This window comes from Suricata suricatta, chromosome 10, assembly GCF_006229205.1.
Source record: "Suricata suricatta isolate VVHF042 chromosome 10, meerkat_22Aug2017_6uvM2_HiC, whole genome shotgun sequence".
Classification (NCBI taxonomy): domain Eukaryota; kingdom Metazoa; phylum Chordata; class Mammalia; order Carnivora; family Herpestidae; genus Suricata; species Suricata suricatta.
The window spans coordinates 79,422,864-79,447,425 of NC_043709.1; the positions used below are offsets into that span (position 1 = coordinate 79,422,864).

General features: G+C 35.5%; 1 protein-coding gene across 3 annotated transcripts; it reads left to right on the forward strand.

The window, feature by feature from the left end:
• Positions 1–76: 76 nt before the first annotated feature.
• On the forward strand, positions 77–23,816 carry INTS13 (integrator complex subunit 13). 3 transcript variants are annotated; one of them, XM_029955862.1, is made up of 17 exons: positions 77–649; positions 1,605–1,840; positions 3,799–3,873; positions 7,415–7,617; positions 7,986–8,066; positions 8,772–8,862; positions 10,190–10,318; positions 11,693–11,777; positions 12,228–12,317; positions 12,706–12,813; positions 13,887–14,065; positions 14,902–15,072; positions 15,320–15,474; positions 15,793–16,023; positions 17,746–17,885; positions 22,629–22,764; positions 23,533–23,816. In XM_029955862.1, the coding sequence occupies exons 2-17, from the start codon at positions 1,616–1,618 to the stop codon at positions 23,570–23,572; spliced, it is 2,139 nt and encodes a 712-aa protein (XP_029811722.1). In that variant the 5' UTR covers positions 77–649; positions 1,605–1,615; the 3' UTR covers positions 23,573–23,816. The 3 variants fall into 3 exon arrangements, with proteins under 3 accessions (XP_029811722.1, XP_029811723.1, XP_029811724.1); XM_029955863.1 differs by having other exon boundaries at positions 12,724–12,813; XM_029955864.1 differs by having other exon boundaries at positions 1,659–1,840.
• The last annotated feature ends 746 nt before the right edge of the window (positions 23,817–24,562 follow it).

Genomic DNA, 24,562 nt, shown 5'->3' on the forward strand with positions numbered 1-24,562 from the left:
GGCTTCTTGTAGACATGCGCGAGAGGTGGAGGCGGTTCTCTTCTACGTCCCTCCCTATTAATCTAGTCAGGCTTTCACTTGGCTTCTCGCAAAGTGTCGCGAGTCTTGACAGGGGAAGCCGGCCTGGGTGGAGAAACCGAGAAAGGGAGGCCGGGTGGGAGAGCCTTGCGTTAAGGGATCGTGGCTGGCTTAGGCGGTGCTGTGGTTGGTACTTCGCTGTTGGGGAAGCTCTGAGGTCGCCCGGATCAATCTTCCCAATGGGTTATTGGGAAAATTAGCCGGTAGAAAATCTTGAGCGTCGGAGGCATTTTTTCCTTGGCTCCGCCCTCTTCCTGTTCTGCGAGCTGGGCGTCTGGCCCACCGAGGGGGAAGGGTAGCCTGGCGGGGCTGTGGAAGAGGGCTTTGCGCACGCGCGAGTCCGAGTGTGTGAGTGTTTGTGTTCACGCGCACGCGCGCGCGCGCTCCTGCATTTAGGAAGCCTGGGAAGGACCGGTGTGCTAGGAGATGAGCGGGGAAAGCATAGTTCCCTGTCTTTGGTACCAGACACTCCTGACTGTGCGCTGACCCTCCCCACCCATCCAGCAGCCTTTTCCAGAGAGGCTGTGGTCCGTAGCCTCTGTTCGTTTTCACTGCAGGACCAGGCACGAAAGTAAGCAAACCTCGATCCTGAGGTCTTCCCTATTCACTCACCTTGTACTTTCCACCCCCCACCCTCCAGCAGAGTGTGACCAGGTTTCTCAAAGAAGAGTTTGCATGAAGGGGAAATGCGTTTGAAAGCAGAAGAAATAGCTAGATCGTAAAAAAGTCAGTTCGTTTTGATGAACACTTTTGCTCTGCTTACCATGTGCTTTTTGAATGTGGATTGTCTATTCAATATAAGGTTTTATTAGCGAAGCCAGGGAGTTTTTATAAGAAAAAGTTTGAAAGTTTATCCTCCCCAGCTTTGTGAATGGTAGCAACTAAGTTTTTCTGATCTACATGATAAATTACCGTGGTGTTTTAAAAGCTAAGGGGGAAGAGTGTGAATTTGGGGTCCTTATCCTAATGTAAAGACCCGATATGCAGTTGTCTTAAATATTTTTTATATTTGGGGCTTGCTTTATGCTGTCACTCCTCTTTGGCTCACCTCAGCCTTTTTCGGAAGTCTTGAGACTTTTTGTAGGGAAGCCTAGAACTACGACTTGGGTTAGTTTGGGGGGTTGTATGTGATTGATGTCAATTAGCAAGAATCGTCAGACTTGTATTAGAGTGTTTATCATTTGTTATGTTTGGTATTATTGAAGGCAATCGGTACGGTTATTTGTATGCATTTTTTCCTGACAATTTAAAGTTCATTCAAAAAGCAAAAATTTGTATGGACTGTAATTTTGCCTGTGACTGATAGAGTGACAGCTCAATATGGTGTAGCTTATCCCTCGAATTGATAGTTACTTTCTGGTCATGACCTCATTAAATCTTATCCTTTGTTGGATAAATTTCTTTGAATACTGATTATTCATGTTCCCTACCAAATCATTTTGAGGAAAAGACATTAATTGGCAAACAGTTAAGGATATTAAATGTCATGTATAAGACATTTGGCTAATATATTTTATCCCTTACAGGTTAAAACAAAATGAAGATTTTTTCTGAATCTCATAAAACAGTATTTGTTGTAGATCACTGCCCTTATATGGCAGAATCATGCAGACAGCATGTCGAGTTTGATATGCTGGTGAAGAATAGGACCCAAGGAATCATCCCTTTGGCCCCCATATCTAAATCCTTGTGGACTTGCTCAGTAGAATCTTCCATGGAATATTGTAGAATAATGTATGATATATTTCCTTTCAAAAAGCTGGTGAGTGTAAAGTACAAGAAAAATCATGATTTGGGGGGATGGACTTAACTGCCTGTTACATTTTTTATGTAAGAATCTACTATAGATTTGACTTAAAACTGTTTACTACTTTAAAAATTTGGTATTTAGAACTCTTCTTTGGGGTTAATATGTTATGTATAAATTGGGGCCAATAACAATAATAACAGCTAACAGTTACGGCGCATTTACACATACCAGTCATTTCCAAAGTGCTTCATATTTATTAACTCCACTAATTCTCACAACAGTCCTATAAAGTAGCTACTCTAATTACTGGGGCAATATTCAAAGTATATAATAACCCAAATAGAACAGGCACTGACCACTGAGTGCTATTGCTGGCCTAAGCAGAAGGGATGTGGGCTGTGAGCAATGTCAGATTGTGTTGGTATGTACCATTCTGAATATCAGCCGTGTTTATTATTGCCAAGTTGGAGATGTAGAAACTGAGGTCAAGACAGGAAGGTTGTCCTGAGTCACACAGCTAGTTAGACATAGAACCAGAATTTGAACCTAAACAGGCTGGCCACTTACAGTGTTAGTGAATGCACACTAAACTGCTGCAGGATTTGGCTATTAGAAATGCTTTTAAGAATGCTAAGCGAAATATGTTTTTCTCCACAAGAAGAGAGATTGAGGATTGATAGATTCCAAATACGAAAATTACCTTCAGATTTCATCATTTCAGCTGTTTTATTTTTGAAGAGTCATTTGGTTAGCCACAAGTGGATGATTTGCTTTATCTGATTTGGAGCAGCCTAGGCTGGGACCTAGCCAGTTCTTAGACTGGTACAGGCAGGGCAGTAACAGTAAGCCTGAACATAAAGAATCTCTATTTTCAGATATATTTCAAATTAAATATAAGTTTTTAGTCCCTCTGTAAATTGTGCATTATGTAAGGTAAAAAAAAATATGAAAGGAACGATAACTAGTCATTTAGGGTACAGGCTTTGGTTCAAATTCTGGCCTCATTAGCTACCACAGTGTGACCTTGATCATGTTGTTTAATTTCTCCCAAGCCTGGTTCTTCCCATGTAAGCATAACACCTACTTCCTATGATGTAAGATTTCAATAAGATAATGTAACTGAAGTGGCTGGTAAAATATGTCCCTGTCAGGTAAGACTTAGGAGAGAAGACTCCTTATCAAATTTCTTAGGGGTGCAAAACTAGTTACTTCATGGATAGTAGGAAAAAAAATTATGGATTCGATCACATAGTCCAGAGGAAAGAAATAATCTTACCCTCCTTCAAAAGAGAACATTCATCATTTTATATATTTTCTAATATATCCTTACTAGCATTATCATCTTCTTTGATAGTTTTTTTTCTTTTCCCTTCTTTTTTGCATTTTACTTTAGAATAAGTCCAAATGCACTATTTTGACTTTCAGTGCCTTTTGTGATATGGCTACTGCCTATTTCTCTGAGCTTTTCTCCCACCCCTTTGCCTGCTCTGACCTTTTCATCCCTTTGAGGCCTTTGCATTTGCTGTACCAGGAATTCTCTATCCCTAGCTCTGTTTATGGCTGGTTTCTTTTGGTCATTTTGGATTCCCCTCAGTTGCCACTTCTATAGAGAGCCCTTCTCTGACCACCCAACCTAAAGTCGCTAACCAATTTCTTTTTCATAGCATTTATCACTCACTGAAGTCATCTTGTGCATGTTTTTGTCTTCTTCCTGTACTGCCTTGTGTCTTACCACTACCCCCCAAATCCGGGACTTTCCCCACATTGTGAGTGATACAACTTTTATTCATCACTGTATTCCCAAATCCCCAGTGCCAAGGATAGCACCTGGCAGATACTAGGCATTCTAGAATTATAAACTGAATGAATGAATCAACAAAGCAGTTCTTGGGACTGAATATTATTTTAAATATGATGTGATTTCAGTGGAATTGGATGTGAATACTAATTCTGTCTTTGAAATCTATCAGGTGAATTTCATTGTGAGTGACTCTGGAGCACATGTTTTAAATTCTTGGACTCAAGAAGACCAAAATTTGCAGGAGGTATGGTTAGGTTTTGAGCTGTGGCCATTTTTGAAAATTATCTGATTGTGGTAATACTTTCTTGAAAAATGATTTAAAGGGATTTTTTAATCACTGTAGTATTTGCACATAGTTTTAAAACACCAATAATAAATGAAAGCCAGCTATCTTCCTCTGAGTCTTTCCCCAGTTCCTAGAAGCAAACTTTCAACTCTAACTCGTCTAGTATTTACTTCCATATTTCTAAATAACAAATTTTTACTGCTATTGATAGAGTTCTTAATATAAACTTTATTTTTTTTATCATTATCACTAGTGAAGATTTAATTTTTATATTCTCTGCCACCCATGCCTCTATACCTCCCTTCTCCCCTTCCTTCATTTTCTGTGTTGTTATATCAGAATTTTTGTTAATTCAAAATTGTGTAATGAACATTATAATATCTATATAAAATGTTACTGCTAAGTTAAGTAGTATATGTGGTTACTTCCTTTCTGTCTCTTTTTTAGGTTTTATTGAGATAGATAGCACTGTAAAGTTTGAGGTGTGAAACAATGATTTGTCTTACATATTATTTTTTTCTTGTGTGACTGTTTATTCCTGCAATTTATCATTTCCCTTTTTTTTAAATTTGCTCAACTTTATATTTGTTGCTGCTTTTCCTCATGTTTCTACAAAATTTCTCAGTATTCTTATCATAACTGTATCAGAAATGTAGCAGCTTGGTTTTTTTTTGTCTTGCAAAATTGCTCGGTGCACAGTCCTTTGCTCCAGTTTTAACTGGCTGCTTTATAGGCCTGGTGCTTTTTAAACATTATTTGTCTAAGGATATTGGGTTTGTGGTAGATTATGTTCTTTGCTATTGTTGAGTTGGATGGAAGACTTCAGTTTACTGGTTTCTTTACTGATGAAGATGTTTATGAGAGACAGACATTAGTACAATTTTTGAATACATTGTTTGAATTATTTCATGTTAAAATTTTTTGGTTAATGGATGGTCTTCAGTGGAAATAATCTCATGTAAATGTGTTTTAAATGAAATATTTTTAAAGAAAATGTATTTATCCCAGTGTTTGGTTTTAAAATGTTGTGATTAGTACCATGATATATGTAAACATATCTAATCCTTTATTCTTTTGAGGTAGCTCACTCAAGTAGTAGGCTTTTATTGGTTGGCCTTTGCATTTATATCTCTCCAGAATGTTCTTCATTTTTTTTTAACTTGAAAAAATAATATTAAGGATTCTGTACATTCTCCTTGCATTTTCTTTTTGAAATGGCATGTGTTTTGCTTTACTTCTTTCAAGAGGTGCTGTGAAAAAAGCTTGAGGCCTCTCTAGTTGTGTATGAAAAAAAATCAGTACAAATTGGTATAGGTTTTCCTTACTTCACCTCTGCAGTGCAGTAAAAGTTGTGCATCTGATAATGGCACATATGGCAATGATAAGAGAATTGCTACTTCTCTCTGCCTTCTGAATGCGAAGGCACATTGTATCACACTGATTGCTTTTAAATTGTGAACAGAAGGGGAAACTCCAGTCTAGTTGGAAAGGCAACTATATAGCAGCTCACTGGTGTTGAAGATTATATGAAATAATTGACATGTATAAATTATATATAATCTTGTCTGTGTTAACACATTTTATGTTTAGCTTTGGTTATCCATGTCACACCTTTCCTTAGTTATTGTGAACAATCATGAGTGACAAGTGAAAAAGATCAAAGACAAATTTGGGGGCCGGAAGGATTTTAGATGTCTTTTACTTTGACTCCTTCATTGTGCAGGTGAAGGGTTGGAGGCCACAGGTGCTAGATGTTGTTTGACTTCTATACTTGGGTCCAGGGCTCTTTCTGATAGCACATAACTCTATCCTCCAAAAATTGTCGGACTTCGGGAGTTTAGGTCTGGTTTCTGTTGGCTAAATTAAACCAAGTTTGAAAGTATTATACTAACATGGGACAGGTTACATGAGTATTTTCACTTTCAGGTTAGGAGGACTTGACTCGGGCCACACAGAGCCAGAATTTCAACCCATCACTGTCTGACCTCAAAAGTTAAAAACTTGCTTTCTGCTACTTTCTTCAGGACCACAAAATCCCTCCCCTAAAAAGCTACTTTTTATTGAGCTTCTCCTTAATACCAGAGACTTTATATAGTCATGTATACACAGTCTTTTTTAAATTTTCTGATTACTTTCTATGAATAGGTAATAGTTATATAGTTTAGAAATAAAATCTACATACATACACATGTACATATGTAGTATGTGTTAGTAAAACCTTGAAACCTTTCCAACTCCTCCCCTGCCTCAGTGAGTGCGCTAGATCCTGCTAATACCAACTTTGCATTCAGTGACTCTTGATATCTGCCATGGTGGGAATATTTTATTTAACCATAGATATTGGCAAACACTACAAATTAGGGCCATTCCCCACACATTGGGGAGCTGACTTACTAGCATATCACTGTTTGTCTCCACCACTGTTAGTTTTTCATGGCTCATTCCAGAGTGTCTTTATGCAGATACAAAGCAAAATCCTCCCATTTTGTTCTTTTTCAAGGTTGTTTCAGCCATTTTCAGTTTCTTGCAATTCCATATGAATTTTAGAATCACCTTGTCAGTTTCTACAAGGAAGTCACCTGGGATTGTGACACAGATTATGTTTAATCTGTAGTTCAGTTTGAGTAATGTTGCAATTTTAGTAATATTATGTCTTTGAACTCTTGAACATGGGATATTTTATTTCGTTTAGATCTTTAATTTCTTTCTATGATGTTTTGTAGTTCTCAGGAGTGCAAAATTTGCATTTCATTTGTTGATATTATTCCACAGTATTTTATTTTTTGATGCTATTAGAATTGTTTTCTTTATTTTCAAATTGTCCATTGCAAGTGTGTAGCAATACAAGTTGTTTTTGTATATTGATCGTGTATCCTGCAACTTGCTGGACTTATTATTTTTAATAGTTTTTTACTGGATTCCATATGATTTTCTACATATAAGATCACATCATCTGTGGCATAGAGATCATTTTACTTCTTCCTTTCCAATCTGGTACGTTTTATGTCTTTTTCTTAATTGCCCTGACTAGACCCTCCAGTACAGTGTGGGATAGAAGTGAGGAGAGTGGACATCCTTCTTCTCTTCTTGATCTTAGAGAGACCACATACAGGCCTTACTATGAAGCATGATGTTATCTGTAGGTTTTCCTAGATGCCATTTTTTGCTAGAGGAGGTTTCTTCTAAAGGGTCTTGGATTTTGTGAGATACTTTTTCTAAGTTTATGGAGATGACCAGGTGATTTTTAAAAGTGTGTTCGTATTGACATTAATTGATACTTGGATGTTAAGTCAACTTTGCATTCCTGGGATAAGTCTCACTTTGTCATGGTGTATAATTCTTTTCATATGTTGCTGGATTTGGTTTGCTATTTGAGGATATTTTGTTGAGGATACTTGTGTCCATATTTATAAGATACACTGGTTTGTAGTTTTCCTGTGATGTCTTTGTCTGACTTGTACATACTCTTGTCAACATAATTATTTTCCCTTTTGCCTAGCTAATGGCAGCATTAGCTGCTGTTGGGCCTCCCAATCCACGAGCAGATCCAGAATGCTGCAGCATTCTGCATGGTCTCGTTGCCGCAGTGGAAACCCTGTGTAAAATTACAGAATACCAACATGAGGCTCGAACTCTACTAATGGAAAATGCAGAACGTGTTGGAAATAGAGGACGAATAATTTGCATTACTAATGCAAAAAGGTGAGACATTAATCACAGTAATTCTTTCACTGAGGGAATTTTAATGTCTTGTTGCAGTTTTTATTTAAAAACACAGGATAGCATGTTAGGTGGTAAGCATATCTCAAGTGGCCTAATACTGAAGCTGTATTTATCCAATTCTTAAAGAGTCATTTCAATGAAAGCTGTGTAGATTGTCATCATGTAGGTTAGTGTGACTTTTTTACTCACTAGTTTTTCAGCTGGCTGTTTGGTATTGTGAATGAGCATGCTGAAGACCATCCTCACGAAAGTAATTTTAAGTGCCTAGAACAAGATACTACAGCTAAATAGTGTGTTTAATTTTTTCTCTTACTGTTTATTTAAGTTTGTTCTTTTTTATGCCACAGTGATAGTCATGTGCGAATGCTTGAGGACTGTGTCCAGGAAACAATTCACGAGCATAACAAGCTTGCTGCAAATTCAGATCAGTGAGTATAATCATAACTGAACTACATATTCCATTTTTCAGTCATGTATTTCATTATTTTCAGTCATGTATTTCAATTACTCCAGTAATTTCAGTAGTAATTGGTAGTATTCCTTTTAATTCTCTACTGGCTCTACTAATTAGTTAAAAAATGTATGTTTGATACATAGGTAGAGAAAACAGACATAGCTAACAGTTAATGAATCTAGGTTAAGGGTGTGTGGGTATTCACTGAATAGTACTTTTTCTTCAACTTTTCTGTGCATTTGGAAATTTAAAAATAAAAAATTTTCAAAAATAAAAACATTAAAAAAAAAAAACCTTGCATTGCAAATCCTATGTTCTTAGAAATGACCACTTATAGGTAATGGTTAGTATTGCCTGATTTTGTCCTTAAAACTCATTAGTAAAAGGGAAACAAATGTATAATATATTCATTTTCTCTCTGATAGCTATCTATTGAAAATTTTCGTGATTACAAGACATTTTATTTTGCAAACATACAAGAAAGTATCATATATTTACTAAATGTCCATACAAGTACAGCAATTATACAGTTTTTCTAAACATTTAGCTTTTGTGGTAACAGTAGTGTCTGATTATAGAGATACACTGTTTTGGTATATTAAACTCTTAATAGTCTGCCTACCTGGTTTCTTTACATACTATGTGTCCTTATATTCTAAGTGAGAAGTTTCTCTTTAAGTCTCATGCAGATTCAGAAGTGTGAACTTGTCTTGATACATACTTACGCAGTTGGTGAAGACAGCCTTGTGTCTGATCGCCCTAAAAAGGAGGTAAGGGCGAAAATAATGGAAGAAAGATCATTGTTATTTATTATTAATAAATGCTGAGAAGGGTTAGCATAAAAATGCCAAGGTTTTCTGCCAAGAAGATGTTTAGAGTTCACAAAGCCATCTATGTGTGAAAACTCCTACGTTGGTCTTCATGTTATAATTGTAGATTTTTAAGTGTTTTCTGTTTTGCTTGCCTGTTGAAGTTTAATTAAATATGTTGCAAAACCGTAGTTTGTATTGTTCCTAAAATTTCCATTGCTGTAATGAATTTCAGTTGCTTTAATAACTTTTTATTATATAAACATCTTTTTCCTTATTAGAGGAGCCATACACTTTTTAACAAAAAATAGACTCCAATAACAAATTAATTTTACCTATCCAAAGGATAAAAAGCTAAAACTAATTTTTTATCTTGATTTATTTTTTAAATAAATTCGAACAATTTTAAAGGAAAAAAATGAGTCTGTTTTTTAAATGGGTTTGCATCATGTAATATACTCCATCAGTCTGTGTTTAGAAATATAGATGTATATATTTATATAATTATATTAAACATACATGTTTTTATGTTCTGGTTTTTCTCTTAGCCTTAGTTAATATAAACAGGTGAAGTTTAACAATTTTTTATACTTAACTGGTATTTTTAGGTCTTTAGTTCTTTAATTGTGTTTTTAGGTGGTTTCCAGTGAAAGCCCTTTTTTGTTAACTTTTTTCTGCCTCTTTTGATAATGTGGCTTTACTTTGTAATAATTAAACATTTATTTATAATAGATATTATACCTTGGGCTGAGTGAAAGTTGATGTTATCTTGTCATTAGTAACTTTTGGCTGCCTGATCACATTTATTGGTGATGAAATATGTTTGTGGCAATTTCTGTTATTCTTTATAATAAGCAGTTTTACCTTCAAGTATTTTTCCTCTCCATAAAATTACTTATTTTTCTACAGTATTTCTATGGGCCATTTCAAATCCATTTTGCATATAGATAAATAGAAGTAAAAATTATAAGTTAAATATTTGAATCAAAGATGTGCACTCTGAGTTTCAAGGACTTTGCCTATTTACTGCTGTCTCTAATAGCTCGTGTAGTTTCTGTCATATAATATACTAAGTTCTGCCTAGGACTTGTCTGTTGAATGAATAAATGTATGAACATTTCTTGCTAAAATATGATCATAGTTAATTTATGGGCCTTTAAAAACTTTTTCTAAATTCCAAGAAGTGAAAATATTTAATTTTTATAGATGGAAGTAAAATATTTAACACCAGGTCACAATGTATTAATGTGTTACTATTATTTTATATACATATATACTTTTTTTGTAGTTATCCCCTGTTTTAACCAGTGAAGTTCATAGTGTTCGTGCAGGACGGCATCTTGCTACCAAATTAAATATTTTGGTACAGCAGCATTTTGACTTGGCTTCAACTACTATTACAAATATTCCAATGAAGGTAGGCAGTACTTTTTTCTTGCTATTTTGAAAGCTCTGCTTTGCTTTTTAAATATTTGTGTGACATGTATTATTTATTTTAATTGAACCTTAACTTTTTCTCCCCATATCATATTTTCTGTTTTGCTAGCCTACAGTCAATGTCTTTGACCAGGTCAGTACATAGTGAAAAGCAACTAAGAAAGGATCACAGAACAAAATTTCGTTTCGTTTTTCTTTTTCATAAGAGTACTATATATCAGCTTTTTGTTTTTAATTATGTGCTCATTATTTTCATCAAAATATAATCTCTGTCTTAAATGATCACTTTTTCTGTGACTCTTTTCCTGGCGGTTATGTTATTAGAATTTCCTTTGTGCATTCTAGTGGATCTTTTATTTCCTGTATTTTTGTTCTTGCTCATCTAGTGTGAAGGTGTTTGTAACTAATAGGTCTGACCAGAGAAACATAGCTCATAGTTTTAAAAAAGTTTATTTTACTGTAGCTGAAAAACCAAATATGTAAGTTTTAGGATTTTACTAATGGATTTTCTTAGGAACCTATTGGCACCTGTTTACTTCCATTGTGTCATCATTCAGTTGTCGAGGACAAGCACAGCTTTAAGTCCAGTTCCATTGTTTTGCCACCATATGATGAACACTGAATTTCAAGAGAAATGTAATCTGTGCATTATTAATTTCTTCCTTATACCAATGGCTGGCTCTTTAATAGAAGTTGTGGCCTTATCCAATCAAATGGTGTGGATGCAGAAATTATCAAGTAAAATAACATAATATATTTTAATATCTGTAATTTCATGAGTTACAAGAAAAATACTCTGAGGCTGACAGATACCTTGTTTTTAAAATTTGATCATATTTGTGTATGACTGGTATGACCATTTCTTCAGTCTTTATCTTTTCCCTGTAAACTGAGAATACTGAAGTTCTTATTTACTAATTAGTGAAAACAAGTTAGTAAACTTGTTTGTTAGTCTGTATTTGCTATTTTATATAACTGGTTTTGCTGATTTCCTATAAGTATTTAAAGATGCTATTTCCTCCTTTAAACAACATTTATAAAATGTATTGGCAAGACAATGCATTTGGAGTAAAAAAACTCTAAAATTCTGGAAGAGTCATTTATGTTAATTCTGATGTAATGTAAGAAAAATCATTAAATACTTTATTACTTCTGTATAGCTAGTAGTTTTGAAATAGAGTTCATATTGCCTTGGAAAACTATTGCATCTTTAAATAGATTAATTACAGAGCAAACTGTCCCATTAGCTAAATATTGTTGGGTGTATTTTACCTCACTTTAAGTAAAAAGCAAAATGAATAATAACTTCATTATTTTGAAAATAAAACTAAATTATTTTAAATTTTACTTTAAGGAAGAACAACATGCTAATACATCTGCCAATTATGATGTGGAACTACTTCACCACAAAGATGCGCATGTGGATTTCCTGAAAAGTGGTAAGAAAAGTTTTATTCTGTGAGATCAAACATATGAAAGCATGTAACAATTTTGAGAAGCTTGTCAGTAAACAAACCTGGTTGGCTGTGGTCCATCTCTTTCCAAACTTATTCCACAGCACTGTCTGTTAATGGCCACGGAACTGGTGTTCTGTAGAATTTACTCTGGAAACACTAGGCTCCTGGAACAAGTCCCAAGATCGCCAGGACAGTCATGTCATAGTTTCTCTTTTGCAAGCACACCACTTAGGAGAACAGGAACTGACTTGAAAGAGTGATGGAGTTCCAGCTTGCCTGCATAAAAATCAGTTGTTCTGAAATCTAAATTTGTTTGTTTTCTTATAAATACTATTCGAGTCAGTAGGTCTCATCACCAAAATCATGATTTCTACAGCTGTATTAGCAAGTTTGTGGTCGATTTAGTAATGTTTCTTTGGCTTATTTTTAAAGGTGATACTCACATAGGTGGCAGCAGTAGAGAAGGCTCATTTAAAGAAACGATAACATTAAAGTGGTGCACACCCAGGACAAATAACATTGGTAGGTATTGTAAAGAAATGGAAAGAGGGGCACCTGGGTGACGCAGTTGGGTCAGTGTCCGACTCGTGGGTTTGGCTCAGGTCATAATTTCACCGTTTGTGAGTTCGAGCCCCTCATTGGGCTCTGCACTGGCTGTGCTTGGGATTCTCTGTCTCCCCTTGCTCTCTTTCTTACCCAGCTCATGGTCTCTCTCTCTGAAAATAAACTTACAAAAAGAAAGGAAAAATAAAGAAAAGAGAAAAGAATAAATCGAGGTTCTTAAAGTGGGTATATATAGGGATCATTAGTTTCTTTTTGAATTTTTGTTTTTCACTGTTTTAGGGGCTCAACGAACATTTTCCCCCTCTTTTAATTGTGGGAATAATTCCTTTATATTCTTTCAAATCAGTGTTTTCTCCTGTTTCAGAATTACACTATTGCACTGGCGCTTATCGAATTTCACCTGTAGACGTAAATAGCAGACCTTCCTCCTGCCTTACTAATTTTCTTCTAAACGGTAATTTCCACCATTTAATTGTTTGGGCTGAGAATATTATGAGTGAAGTCGTTAGTAAGGATATGTGAAAATCTGAACTCTAGAAAGCCTTTTTCTTTAAGATAGCCTAAAACTGTTTTATCTTCCAAAACTCTTCTAAAGTTACCTAATTGTAAATACCCTTTTAGCAGTTTTATTAAAGTTTAAAAAAATTGGATAACTTTGTTTTTCAGATTGTCATAAAAAAAGTTTTATTAAACATATTTTTAAGTATTTTTAATTTTAAAATTTGCCTGTTAGAGTCAAAGTTGACTTTTTTTTCATTGAACAATATAGACTCTTTACCTTGGCCTGTTGAATGTTAAATTGCAAAGTATACATGGACCTCTCTTTGCACACTATACCTTAATTATAAATAAACATTATATTTCAGTATTATGCCATATGATTCTTATCCATATGACTTAAAGTCTGTGGTTTCCTTGTGTGAAAATTAAAAAAAACAAACTAGATTCTCTTTACTAAATTTCAATTCTTAATAGCTTCTCCAGTTGATTCTTATGATCAAGTAGGTTTGAAACCATTGATGTGATGGGTCAAAATTAAGCAAACTTTTATTATTAGACTATGTAAAGTACAGATTAAATAACATTTGGTCATGTGAAATAGAAAGTAGTTAGGGTAATTGTGCTGATAAGGAGGTACTGTGGAACTAAACTGAGACTTTGCTTTCTCCGCCAAATGTTGTGTAGCTTTTATAGCTAGAGAGTTATCCAGCGGTTGTCTAACTATTCTTCTAGATGTCCAGGAGAAAGTTGTATGTTCTTGTAATGTATAAAGAATGTAACCAACATTGTACCAGAGACCACTATACTTCCTTTGGAAAACTGTACAACTACGTAAGCTTTGAGTGACCAAGAGAAAGCTAAGGCTAGAATTCACTTTTAGGACTTGAAATGCAGAAATACTGAAGTCGCCATGCTGCTTAAAATATGAGGTTTAATCAATAAAATGAAAAATCTAGGCATAAAAAGGAAAAAAGTAACTGCCTATATGAGCGTTGTCACTGATAAAGTAATCTTGCTTTATTACAGGTCGTTCTGTTTTATTGGAACAACCACGAAAGTCAGGTTCCAAAGTCATTAGTCATATGCTTAGTAGCCATGGAGGAGAGATATTTTTGCATGTCCTTAGCAGTTCTCGATCCATTCTAGAAGATCCACCTTCAATTAGTGAAGGATGTGGAGGCAGAGTTACAGACTACCGGATCACAGTAAGAAAGATTCTAATATTTATGAATTTTATGTTTTGAGCCTTTCATCATTCAGCAAATATTTATTGAATGCTTATTACATGCCATGCTCTGTTACAAAATGAGGTTTGGAGAAGTTAATGACTTATTATTTTAATTAGGTGACTGTCCTATAATACTTGCTCAAAAGAACTATTTGTCACTATGTAGTCTTACGTATTCAGTGTATATCAAGAACTATATGGGTAGCATTGACACCTGGAATTATAGAAAAGAATGGAAATTGATTTGAATATTTCAGGTGGAAGTTTATTTTCTAGTAACTTAATGGCAAATAAAAACATTTGATTATTTGGGTGGCTGTTACTTTGAAATAACCTAAATTTTTGTTATTTAAAGATATGTACTAAGAAATTGTATCTATTTGGGGTAGAAATCCTCTTCTGATTTTGATTTTTTATTCCCCCTTTCCTCTTTTATATTTAGTACTTCATGGTAGTCTACTTAGAGGTGGTGGTGAAAATTAAATGTGATTGATAATATTGGAATGTACTTGGTAAATCACAGAACTGTTATATACTATAGGTAATTATTTTTATTAGGCTTTTATTTTATATCCTTTATAATATAAAATTAAGTGTTCTTAATTTTATATAGAGATCTTTTTTTAATCAAAAACAAAGGCTGGTAGGTTTCATGTTCAAAAGGATGGGGAAAATTAGTAAGGGAACCATTAGAGAAAATACTTTGTTACATATCACTGGAGAGGACACATCGGGGCAACAGACTATTACATGTAATCCATACTGAAACATTAGAAAATAGTTTCTAATTTTATTTTATTTGGTTATCATTAGGATTTTGGTGAATTTATGAGGGAAAACAGATTAACTCCTTTTCTAGACCCCAGATATAAAATCGATGGAACTCTTGAGATCCCTTTGGAACGAGCAAAAGATCAGTTAGAAAAACACACCCGTTACTGGCCTATGATTATTTCACAAACCACCATTTTTAACATGCAAGCAGTAAGTATTAAATTGTTTCCAACCTTTCTTTTTGATTAGTTATATGTCTTTTATGGATATTCTTCAAGCAAAGAATGAAATATACGAGTTGGCTATAGTTAAAGAATTAGTAATAGAAAATTGAAATGACGATTATAGGTTATCTCACCATGGTGATGTTTAAAATCAATTGAAGTTCTCTCTACATGTTTTGATATTTGTTTTTCAAGACAGATTTTCTTTTTATTTCTTAAAAAAATTCTAACAGGTAGTTCCATTAGCCAGTGTTATTGTGAAAGAATCTTTGACAGAAGAAGATGTGTTAAACTGTCAAAAAACAATATACAACTTAGTTGATATGGAAAGAAAAAATGATCCTCTACCTATTTCCACAGTTGGTACAAGAGGAAAAGGGCCTAAAAGGTAGGTTTTTTCCCCTTACTTTCTCTATATATCACATTTACTTGATACAGACTGTTTTTTAAGCTCACTTATTTCATACTGTAATTGACATGATTGGAGGGGTATATACATAATATACAGGCTTATATGTATATGATTGAGATGAAATGATACAAAACATAGAATGCCAGAATCAGGTACATTATAACTTAGAATTATAAGAAGAAAGAGCCTTGTGTGTTTAATGATTCCTTTTACTTTATTTTACCAGTAGCAATTGACACTTCACTGTTATTTAAAGAGTATTTCTAAGCACGTCATTCTCTATCTTTACCTCAGAGACGAACAGTACCGTATCATGTGGAATGAGTTAGAAACCCTTGTCAGAGCTCATATCAACAACTCGGAGAAACATCAAAGAGTGTTGGAATGTCTGATGGCATGTAGGAGCAAACCCCCAGAAGAAGAAGAACGCAAGAAACGAGGAAGAAAGAGAGAGGACAAAGAGGACAAATCAGAGAAAGCAGTGAAAGATTATGAACAGGAGAAATCTTGGCAAGATTCAGAGAGGTGACTTGATAATATAGGACCATGGTGCCTTTTGGCACATCACATGCTGCATGTAGCACATTCAGACATTCATTTAATAATAGTTCACTTAATGTGTGTTTATTTCATTTTCTAACTACAATTTTATAATTCATAAAATCTGAAATATCTTGGGTTAAGAGTTAAAGGGTTTCTTGGGGGGGGTTGTTTTGTTTTGTTTTGTTTTGTTTTTACTGTTGGGGCAAAGATAGCATTTAATTTTTTCCTAATGAACTTCTGCAAATCATAACATACCATGTTTGGTATCAGTATTTGCTTTATGTGTTATGAATATCAAAGACATGGTTTTATTTGTTCAATAAATACGAGTGCCTGTGATGTGTCAGGCATTTGGTATTAGATTCTTGCCCTGGAAGAATGTACAGTGGTTGTGGTCGAGACAGGCATGGAAGTCACTGGTTACCCCAAAGCATGGAAGAGCGCCTATAAAAACAGGCACAGGATATCCTTGGGAGCACAGTGAAAGAACATAGTCTTACTTCTGAAACTCTCTGTCCTTAGTTTGTGAGTTGTTCAGGTGTACAGGAGACTCTGTCTTCTACCTTCTTACCAGTAATCAGGCGAAGAGCCAGGTAAATATTATAATGGCAACGTTAGTAAGTCCCTTAAAAACAAAACAGAACTTACTATGGAAAATTTCAAACATATACAACAATAGAACAAATAGCTACTCATTTATTTTTAACAGTTCACAGCAGATCTCATTTCATATCTATCCACAGCATCTCACCTCACCAGCGCCACCACTGTCCCTCCCACATGGGAATATTTGGAAGCTAATTCTAGAAATCTTATCATTTCATCCAAAAATAAGTAGAACATTTTATTCTCTTTGACTGTAGAAGTTCATTTACTTTCTTAGGGCTACTGAACTTCTGAAACAGAATCCCCTCACTTGAGGAAGAGTGGGGGGAAAGAATCTCTTTCAGACACCACCGATCTTTATATATGTTGAACATGTTTCTGTTCTCTGATGAAACTCAAAATGAGCTTTTTGGAGTTAAGTTCTTAATTTGTAAAATGTAAATATATTTCCACAGCACATAAACTAGGGCACAAGTAGTAGTAGATTCTCTTAATCTTGTTTGTAACTTGAAAACATATTTTGTCCCTGTTTATAAAAATTAGAATTGTGACACTTCTTCCAAAGATCACATTTCTGACCTTTTTAATTTTAAATTCTTAATTTTTCTCCCATTTTTTCATATTTTATAGCCAACTGTATCACTGAATTCTTACATTATGATGATGAAGGAAAAGGGAAACCTGTGTTTAATTATTAAGTTCTCTCACCTGATTTTAGGTTGAGGTTTATCTTTTGATTCGTTTCTAGGTTTACTTTGAGAGACCAGCTACCTTTTACTAAAACCAATATACAAAGTCTAGTTTAGGGGCCCCTGGGTGGCTTGTTGGTTAAGCGTCCGACTTCAGCTCAGGTCATGATCTCATGATTTGTGAGTTCGAGCCCTGCATGGTGCTCTGTGCTGACAGCTTAGAGCCTGGAGCCTGCTTTGACTCTCTGCCCCTCCCATGCTCATTTTCTGCCTATCTCCCTTTCTCAAAAATAAATAAATGTTAAAAAAAATATTTTGAAAAACAAAAAACAAAGACTAGTTTAATTATTGAGCCATTTAGATTTCTAAAAATTTAAACTTTAAATTTTGTCGTCTGTCCCTCTAACAGATTAAAAGGAATCTTGGAACGTGGAAGAGAAGAGTTGGCTGAAGCTGAGATCATTAAAGATTCACCCGATTCCCCAGAACCTCCAAACAAAAAGCCCCTTGTAGAGATGGATGAAGCTCCACCAGTAGAAAAATCAAAAGGTAGGGTGGAGCTGTGGTGGGTGCTGTGTTTGTGAACACATTTCCATTTCCGTTCTGCTTTCTGCGGTGTCGATTAATGTTGTGTTTTTGTGAGGAGGAGCTACTAACTGTTCCTGGATGTCGCTGGGGAGATTCTGTGTACGGCCTTGGAACGTGTAGGCAGGAAATGTACTTGTTGACATTAATGAGAAAGTAGTGTCATACCTCCATTAAGGAAGCCTGTGGAAAATAAGCACTTTAAAGTCTGTGTTTCAAGAAATTTTTATTCTGTAAACTCGAATTCATTTATGTTCTTGACTCTATACTAAGTGTGCTAGGTTTATTGAAGACAAATTCGTTTCCCTAAACTCCTACTGAACCTAGGGAAAGCTCTTATATTACCCATATAGAAGGTGGTGTCAGTGAGTTTCAGCAAAGGTATTAAAAGTAATATTTTCAATGTAAAAAAACAAACAAACCCACACTATGTTCATTTTATCTCGCATTTATAGACTGAAATGCTTCATTTCTTCTTGAAGGAATTCTCGCTAACAGACCTATGAATTGGGTTTGGGAGCTCCTGAAATCATTGTAGGCTTTAGTTGTCTTGAAGATAAACTAGATTTAGGCCTTTTAGGATAAATGGCAAATAGATGAAAGGACTGTTTGGTTCTTGCCACTATGCCTCTCCTAAGGCAGTAAGACCTGGGGGCTGGCCATATCGCATTTATTGGCAGTTCATCCTAGAGAGAAGTCTTGTTTGTTTTTATACACTCCTTCTGTAGTTGTGTGTGTGTGTGTGTGTGTGTGTGTGTGTAGTGATACATGTAAATATTCTCCTTTCACTGATTCTTTGGAGCCAGAGAAAAGGGTGATCTTAATCGTATTTGCCTTTAGAGCATTTGCCAAAGTTCCTGGAAAGTAAATAAATGTCTTGATAAATTACTCTATTTTTCATAGGTCAGAATAATGCCACTGTTGATTAAGATGAGAAACTTAGGCTTAATCTAAACAGTGCTTCAGTGTTGCTTGGAAAATAGAACTCCAAAAATTACTTATCAGTAGCAGAAAGTTGCAAGCAACCAAGACACTATTAGTAAGAAAACTAAATGGTGGTGTGTCCATAGGGCAGAATTTATATAGCCCAAGAATAATTTTTGCTACAGATGCCCACTGTTCCCTCTTGCTAATGTGCATCGTTCAGATTTCAACTTAAGCAAGTCTTTTTTTCAGGAAGGACTTCCTTGATCTCTGTTCACAGTTAAGTTAGGTGCTTCCATTGCACCCCAGGGTTACACTGGGGCAGCATTTATGGAGTCCTGCATTGACATTGCTTATTGACATCACACTTCAGCTACTAATCGGAAACATTTTAAAGAATGGGCTTTTTATTTTTTAAGTAGGTTCCATTCCCAGTGTGGGGCTTGAACTCATGACCGTGAGCTTAAGAGTCTCATGCTCTCCTGGAGCGCCTGGATGGCCTTAGTTGGTTGAGTGTCTGACTTTGACTCAGGTCATGATCTCATGGTTTGTGAGTTCGAGCCCCGCAGCAGGCTCTGTGCTGACAGCTCAGAGCCTGGAGCCTATTTCGAATTCTGTGTCTCCCTCTCTCCCCTGCCCCCCTGCTTACGATCAATCAGTCAGTCAATCTCTCTCTGTCTGATTTCAAATCGCTGTCTGGGGTGCCTGGGTGGCTCAGTCGGTTAAGTGTCCGACTTGGCTCAGGTCCTGATCTCACAGTTCGGGCTCTGTGCCGACAGCTAGCTCAGAGCCTGGAGCCTGTTTCAGGTTCTGTGTCTCCCTCTCTCTCTGACCCTCACCTGCTCATGCTGTGTCTCTCTCTCTAAAATAAATAAAAACATAAAAAAAATTTTTTTTAAATCGCTGTCTTCAACCCTTACAACTTTCCTTTCAAGGCTGGTTCTCTAAATTTGCTTTTTCTTCCATGCTGTTTTACAACTTAAGTCACATGTCTCTTTTGAGCAGCAGCTTCTATAGGCCTTTTAATATATACTTCAGTTTCAACTGTCTTGGAAAATGCCTTCCCAGGACTCTCCAAAGAGAATTTTGTGCCTGGTATATACGGTGCACATAAGGTTGGGCTATTCCAAACATGCTTTCTAGATTGGGTGAAAATCTACTCAGCTCCTTTTGTACAATGCAGTAACAGGAAAACCAAAGTGAAATTTTATTGATACAGATTGGCATTGAAAAAAGACTAAAATATTTATAGATGGTAGAGCAGTGGTATTACGGATGATTTTATTTTCTGCTTTATAGGTTGTTTTCTAAATTTTAACTACTGAATGTGTTAGTTTTATAATGAGAAGAAATACTTTTGTTATTTGGTTTTGGAAAACATATCTGCAGTAATTTTAACTTTTTTTGGTGTCCAATTCTGTTAGTTTAGACAGTGTATATGGTTGTGTACCAGCTGCACCACAGTCAAGGTAGAAGACAGTCTGTCCCCCGCAGAGATTCTCTAGAACTGCCCCTTTCTAAGCACCTGTACCCCCCTTGCCCCCAGCCCCTCATAGCTGTCGAGGTGTTTTCCTCCTATGATTGTGCCTGAGTCAGAATGCCATAGAAGCGAAATCATAAAGTATGCTGCCTTTTGGGGTTGGCCTATTTGATAAAGCGTAGTGCATTTTGCAGTTCATCTGTGCTGTGTGTTTGTCAGTAGTTTTTTTATTCCGTGTATGTGACTAGCCTTATTAGAATCTGCCAACTCAGTTTTCCAGCCAGCAGTCAGTGAGAATCGGGTTGTTCCATATCCTCAACAGCACTTGCTGGGTTTTTTTTTTCTCCTTTCATCGGTGTGTAGTAGTATTTCATTGTGGATTTAATTTCTATTTCCCCATGACTAATGATGGTGAGCTGCTTTTCATTTGCTTATTTTCCATTTGTATATATTTCTCTTAGGGAATTCATTTAGATATTGTGGTTATATCTAAATTTGGCCGTTTAAGAGTTTTTTTTGGATTTTGAGAATTCTTTATTTTTTCTGGATACAGTTGCTTTGTTGGATATGTGGTTTCCAAATGTTTTCTCCCAGTCTGGTTTGCGTTTCTAATAGTGACTTGCAGAACAGAAGTTTCTAATTTTAATGAAGTCCAATATATCAAAATTTTTTTATGGTTGTACTTCTGGTGTTATCTATAAGAAATCTTTGTTTGCATTGCCCCAACTCTCAGAGGTTTATTCATACATATTCTTTTATGAGTTCTGTACTTTTAGATTTTACATTTAGGCCATGATCCATTTTGAGTTCATTTTTTAATTTTTTCCATATGGTATAAGATATGAGTCAGTGTTCCTTTTTTTCATGTATGCAATGTCCCAATTGTTCTGGCAGCATTTGTTGAAAAGTCTGTTTTTTCCTTCCTTGAATTAATTGCCTTTGTATCTTTATCAGAAATCAGTTGATTTGATATGTGGGAGTCTTGTTTTTTTTTTTTTAAATGTTTCATTGGTCTGTGTGTCCTTTTGCCAATACAGTACTGTCATGATCACAATAAGCAGTCTTTTTTTTTAAATTTTTTAAATATTTTACTCATTTTTGAGAGAGAGAGAGAGAGAGAAAGAGAGAAAGACAGAGAGTGAGCAGGGGAGGTGCAGAGAGAGAGGGAGACACAACATCCAAAGCAGGTTCCAGGCTCTGAGCTGTCAGCACAGAGCCCGACACAGGGCTTGAACTCACAAACCATGAGATCATCACCTGAGCCGAAGTCGGAAGCTTAACCATCTCAGAGCCACCCAGGCGCCCCATCACTATAAGCAGAATCTTATTAATATCAGGTAGTGAGTCTTCTTTTTTCTACTTTTCAAAATTGTTTTAGCTGTTGCTAGTGTTTTCCCTTTTCAGATTGTGCAGAAAAGAGATAACATTGCAACCTTGAAGCTGTTATCATTAAAAAAGCCTGTTTGCAAGTTTGACCCTTGGTTGGTATCTTTTAAAACATTCCCTAAAAAATAAAGTTATTTTGTCTTACATCTGAGCTGGACACTTACTTTCTACCTGGGAGTCTGGAATTTTGGTAATTGTAGTTTGGCAGCGAATGCATTTGTGTCCAGCTCTTAATTAAAACCCAGGACTCTGAGTCTCAAATGGGCTTTCCTGGAAGAAATAGTCTGTACACGTGGCTGCATTTTTGCTGCTGGAGGGAGTATGCACTTGAGGTCAGCCCTCACTGTAAGGAGAGAGCATGGAAAACCTGCACATGGATTCTTCTGCCTTTGCTTAAGTGTATCTGTTGCTCTTATTGACCTGGCTGTGTATCCTTACTGTGTTGCTGCAGTGATTCTTGGTTGTGACTGTAACTTTGTTTACAACTTTAGTTTGAACTAAATAAACTGTACTAAACTAAATTTGCTTCCAGCAAATCACGAAACTAGTAGCTGGTCTTAGGGACCCCTAAACATTTAGGATAAGGAAAAGATTATATTGCTTTAGTTACATAACGTGAGCAATGGAATGAGAGGTTAATTTTTTAAATTTCTACATTTTGGGGCCACCTGGGTGGCTCAGTAGTTAAGTACCTAACTTCTGCTTGGGTCAGCTCATGGTCCATGGGTTCGAGCCCTTTGTCGGGCTCTGTGCTAACAGCTCAGAGCCCACTACGGATCCTCGGTCTCCTTCTCTCTCTGTCCCTCCCCCACTAGCGCTTTGTCTCTCTCAAAAATAAAAAACATTTTTTAAAAAATTTGTAAATTTTGAAGTAATGAATTAATACCTTTTTCCTCCTCTTTCACATGTAACACCAGGGCCAGTGTCCTTATTATCCCTGTGGAGTAATAGAATCAATACTGCCAATTCCAGAAAACATCAGGAGTTTGCTGGACGTTTGAACTCTGTTAATAACAGAGCTGAATTATATCAACATCTTAAAGAGGAAAATGGGTTTGTATTATTTATTGTAGAAATTGGTTTTGTTAATTGCTGTGTTGTAAGTTAAAAAAAGTAGTAAACACTTTGTCATGTTCAGCAATCTTTTATTACTAAAATAATGAGTTGATATGTGTTACCTGTAAAGAGAAAAAATTTACCTCCTTTGGTTCTTGGTACTTATAAAAGACCTGATTACATTGATCGTAACCCTGAAAATATTTATTCCTTGGAGCATTTCACTGCTCAGTGAACATCATAGAGGGAAAAATTGGGGAACACTTGATATACAACGCTGTATCTGTATAAAAGAATGGGGGGAAATTCTCTGCTTTTAAGTAATACAGTATTAGGAATATTGCCTTTAATTGAACAAGTCTCAAGTCTGATTATTTTAATATCCTTTTTGGAAGACCTCTTGAAGATATATTGGTAAAGGAGTTTCTTTAGTAGAAAAGGGGAAAAGGAAATAAGTTTTTGACTAAATGATAGAGGTTTTTTCCCTTAGTTTTAAGCTTGATTGAAAGGGTATCATGAGAAAAGTAGCCTTTCAATAAAGCCTTGGGTACGTGACTGACTTTCTCGGCGCTTCCGTGTGCACTTGTCTGAAACAAGGAACCCGCGAGGAGCAGGGGGCCTGACTGTGTCCTTTCCTAAAGGACGGATGTTCTCTTGTCCCGTGAATATATAAACAGTTTGATTTCATGTGGAAGCTGGAGAAAAAATATGGGTAATTATTGAATGTTTTATTTTGCCAACGGATTTTTCTCTTTTGTTTCTCAGAATGGAGACAACAGAAAATGGCAAAGGCAGCCGGCAGTGAAGAATGACTTGAGGAACTAAAGTTTACTATATTGCATACATATTTTGGGCAGAATTTGATATAAGTACTTTTACAGCAAGATTGTATAGTTATGTTGCCTGGACTGGTTTTTACATTTTTAAAATATTTCAACTGACTTTATCTTTTTTGTATTAATTGTAAAATTGGCACATATATCAAAAATATACATTTGAAATTTGTCCTCCCAAATCACACAAATTTATTTTATGGTAAAGAATGTTCCCTCTGGAAATGTTTTTTAAAAAATTCTTAGGCTTTTCTTTGACAAATAAAACTATTAAAATTTCTGAAATGCAAAATATTGGAGTATTCTTTTAGAGAAAAGGCAATTGATTTAATGACTAACAATATTTTTAGAACTTAAAATAATCAGGATTTAGGTGAGATTTGCAATATTTAACATAAACTATTTCCTATTTGCAACATATACAGTGCTTTCCCAAAAAAGAATGTTTTTTTTATTTTATATTTTATTTCAAATTATTCTGTGTATGCATGGACCATTTAAAAGCATTTTTAGGTAGTTGGTGTAAATTTATATTTGCTCATTTAAATAATGGTGCGCTTTTTTTTCCTGCTAAAAGACGTACTATCCATCGGCTTTTCATATTGAAAGAGAAGCATAAAGATTACTTCATAGACTTAGAAGAAAGGAAAGTTACTAGGTTATTCGTGTTTATCCCTGAATAGCATCTTGGTCTCCTTACATCTCAGAAGTGTCATGGTTATATGATCTACATTTAGTGAGTTTCCTTGTGCTTCTTCATCTGGGGGCTTGTAACCTGCGACACGAAACATGCTATTCCAATGTCACGTGCTAGTTCTGGGCTTGTCATTCTTCCCTGAGTGTTTAGTAGAGGACGGAGAGAGCTTTATTTAAACTTCAGTGGGGTTCAGTATTTTCTGTTAAAATGATGGGTGTTTAAACAAGGGCTAGGTGGGCTCCCTAGTCAAGCCAGTGAAATTTAT

Bases quoted from the DNA above. Each gene is read 5' to 3' on its own strand.
- INTS13 (XM_029955862.1), top strand. From the start codon at position 1,616: ATGAAGATTTTTTCTGAATCTCATAAAACAGTATTTGTTGTAGATCAC. The intron at 3,874-7,414 runs GTATGGTTAGGT...CCTTTTGCCTAG, and splicing joins AAGACCAAAATTTGCAGGAG to CTAATGGCAGCATTAGCTGC. The intron at 16,024-17,745 runs GTGACTTGATAA...TCCCTCTAACAG, and splicing joins TCTTGGCAAGATTCAGAGAG to ATTAAAAGGAATCTTGGAAC.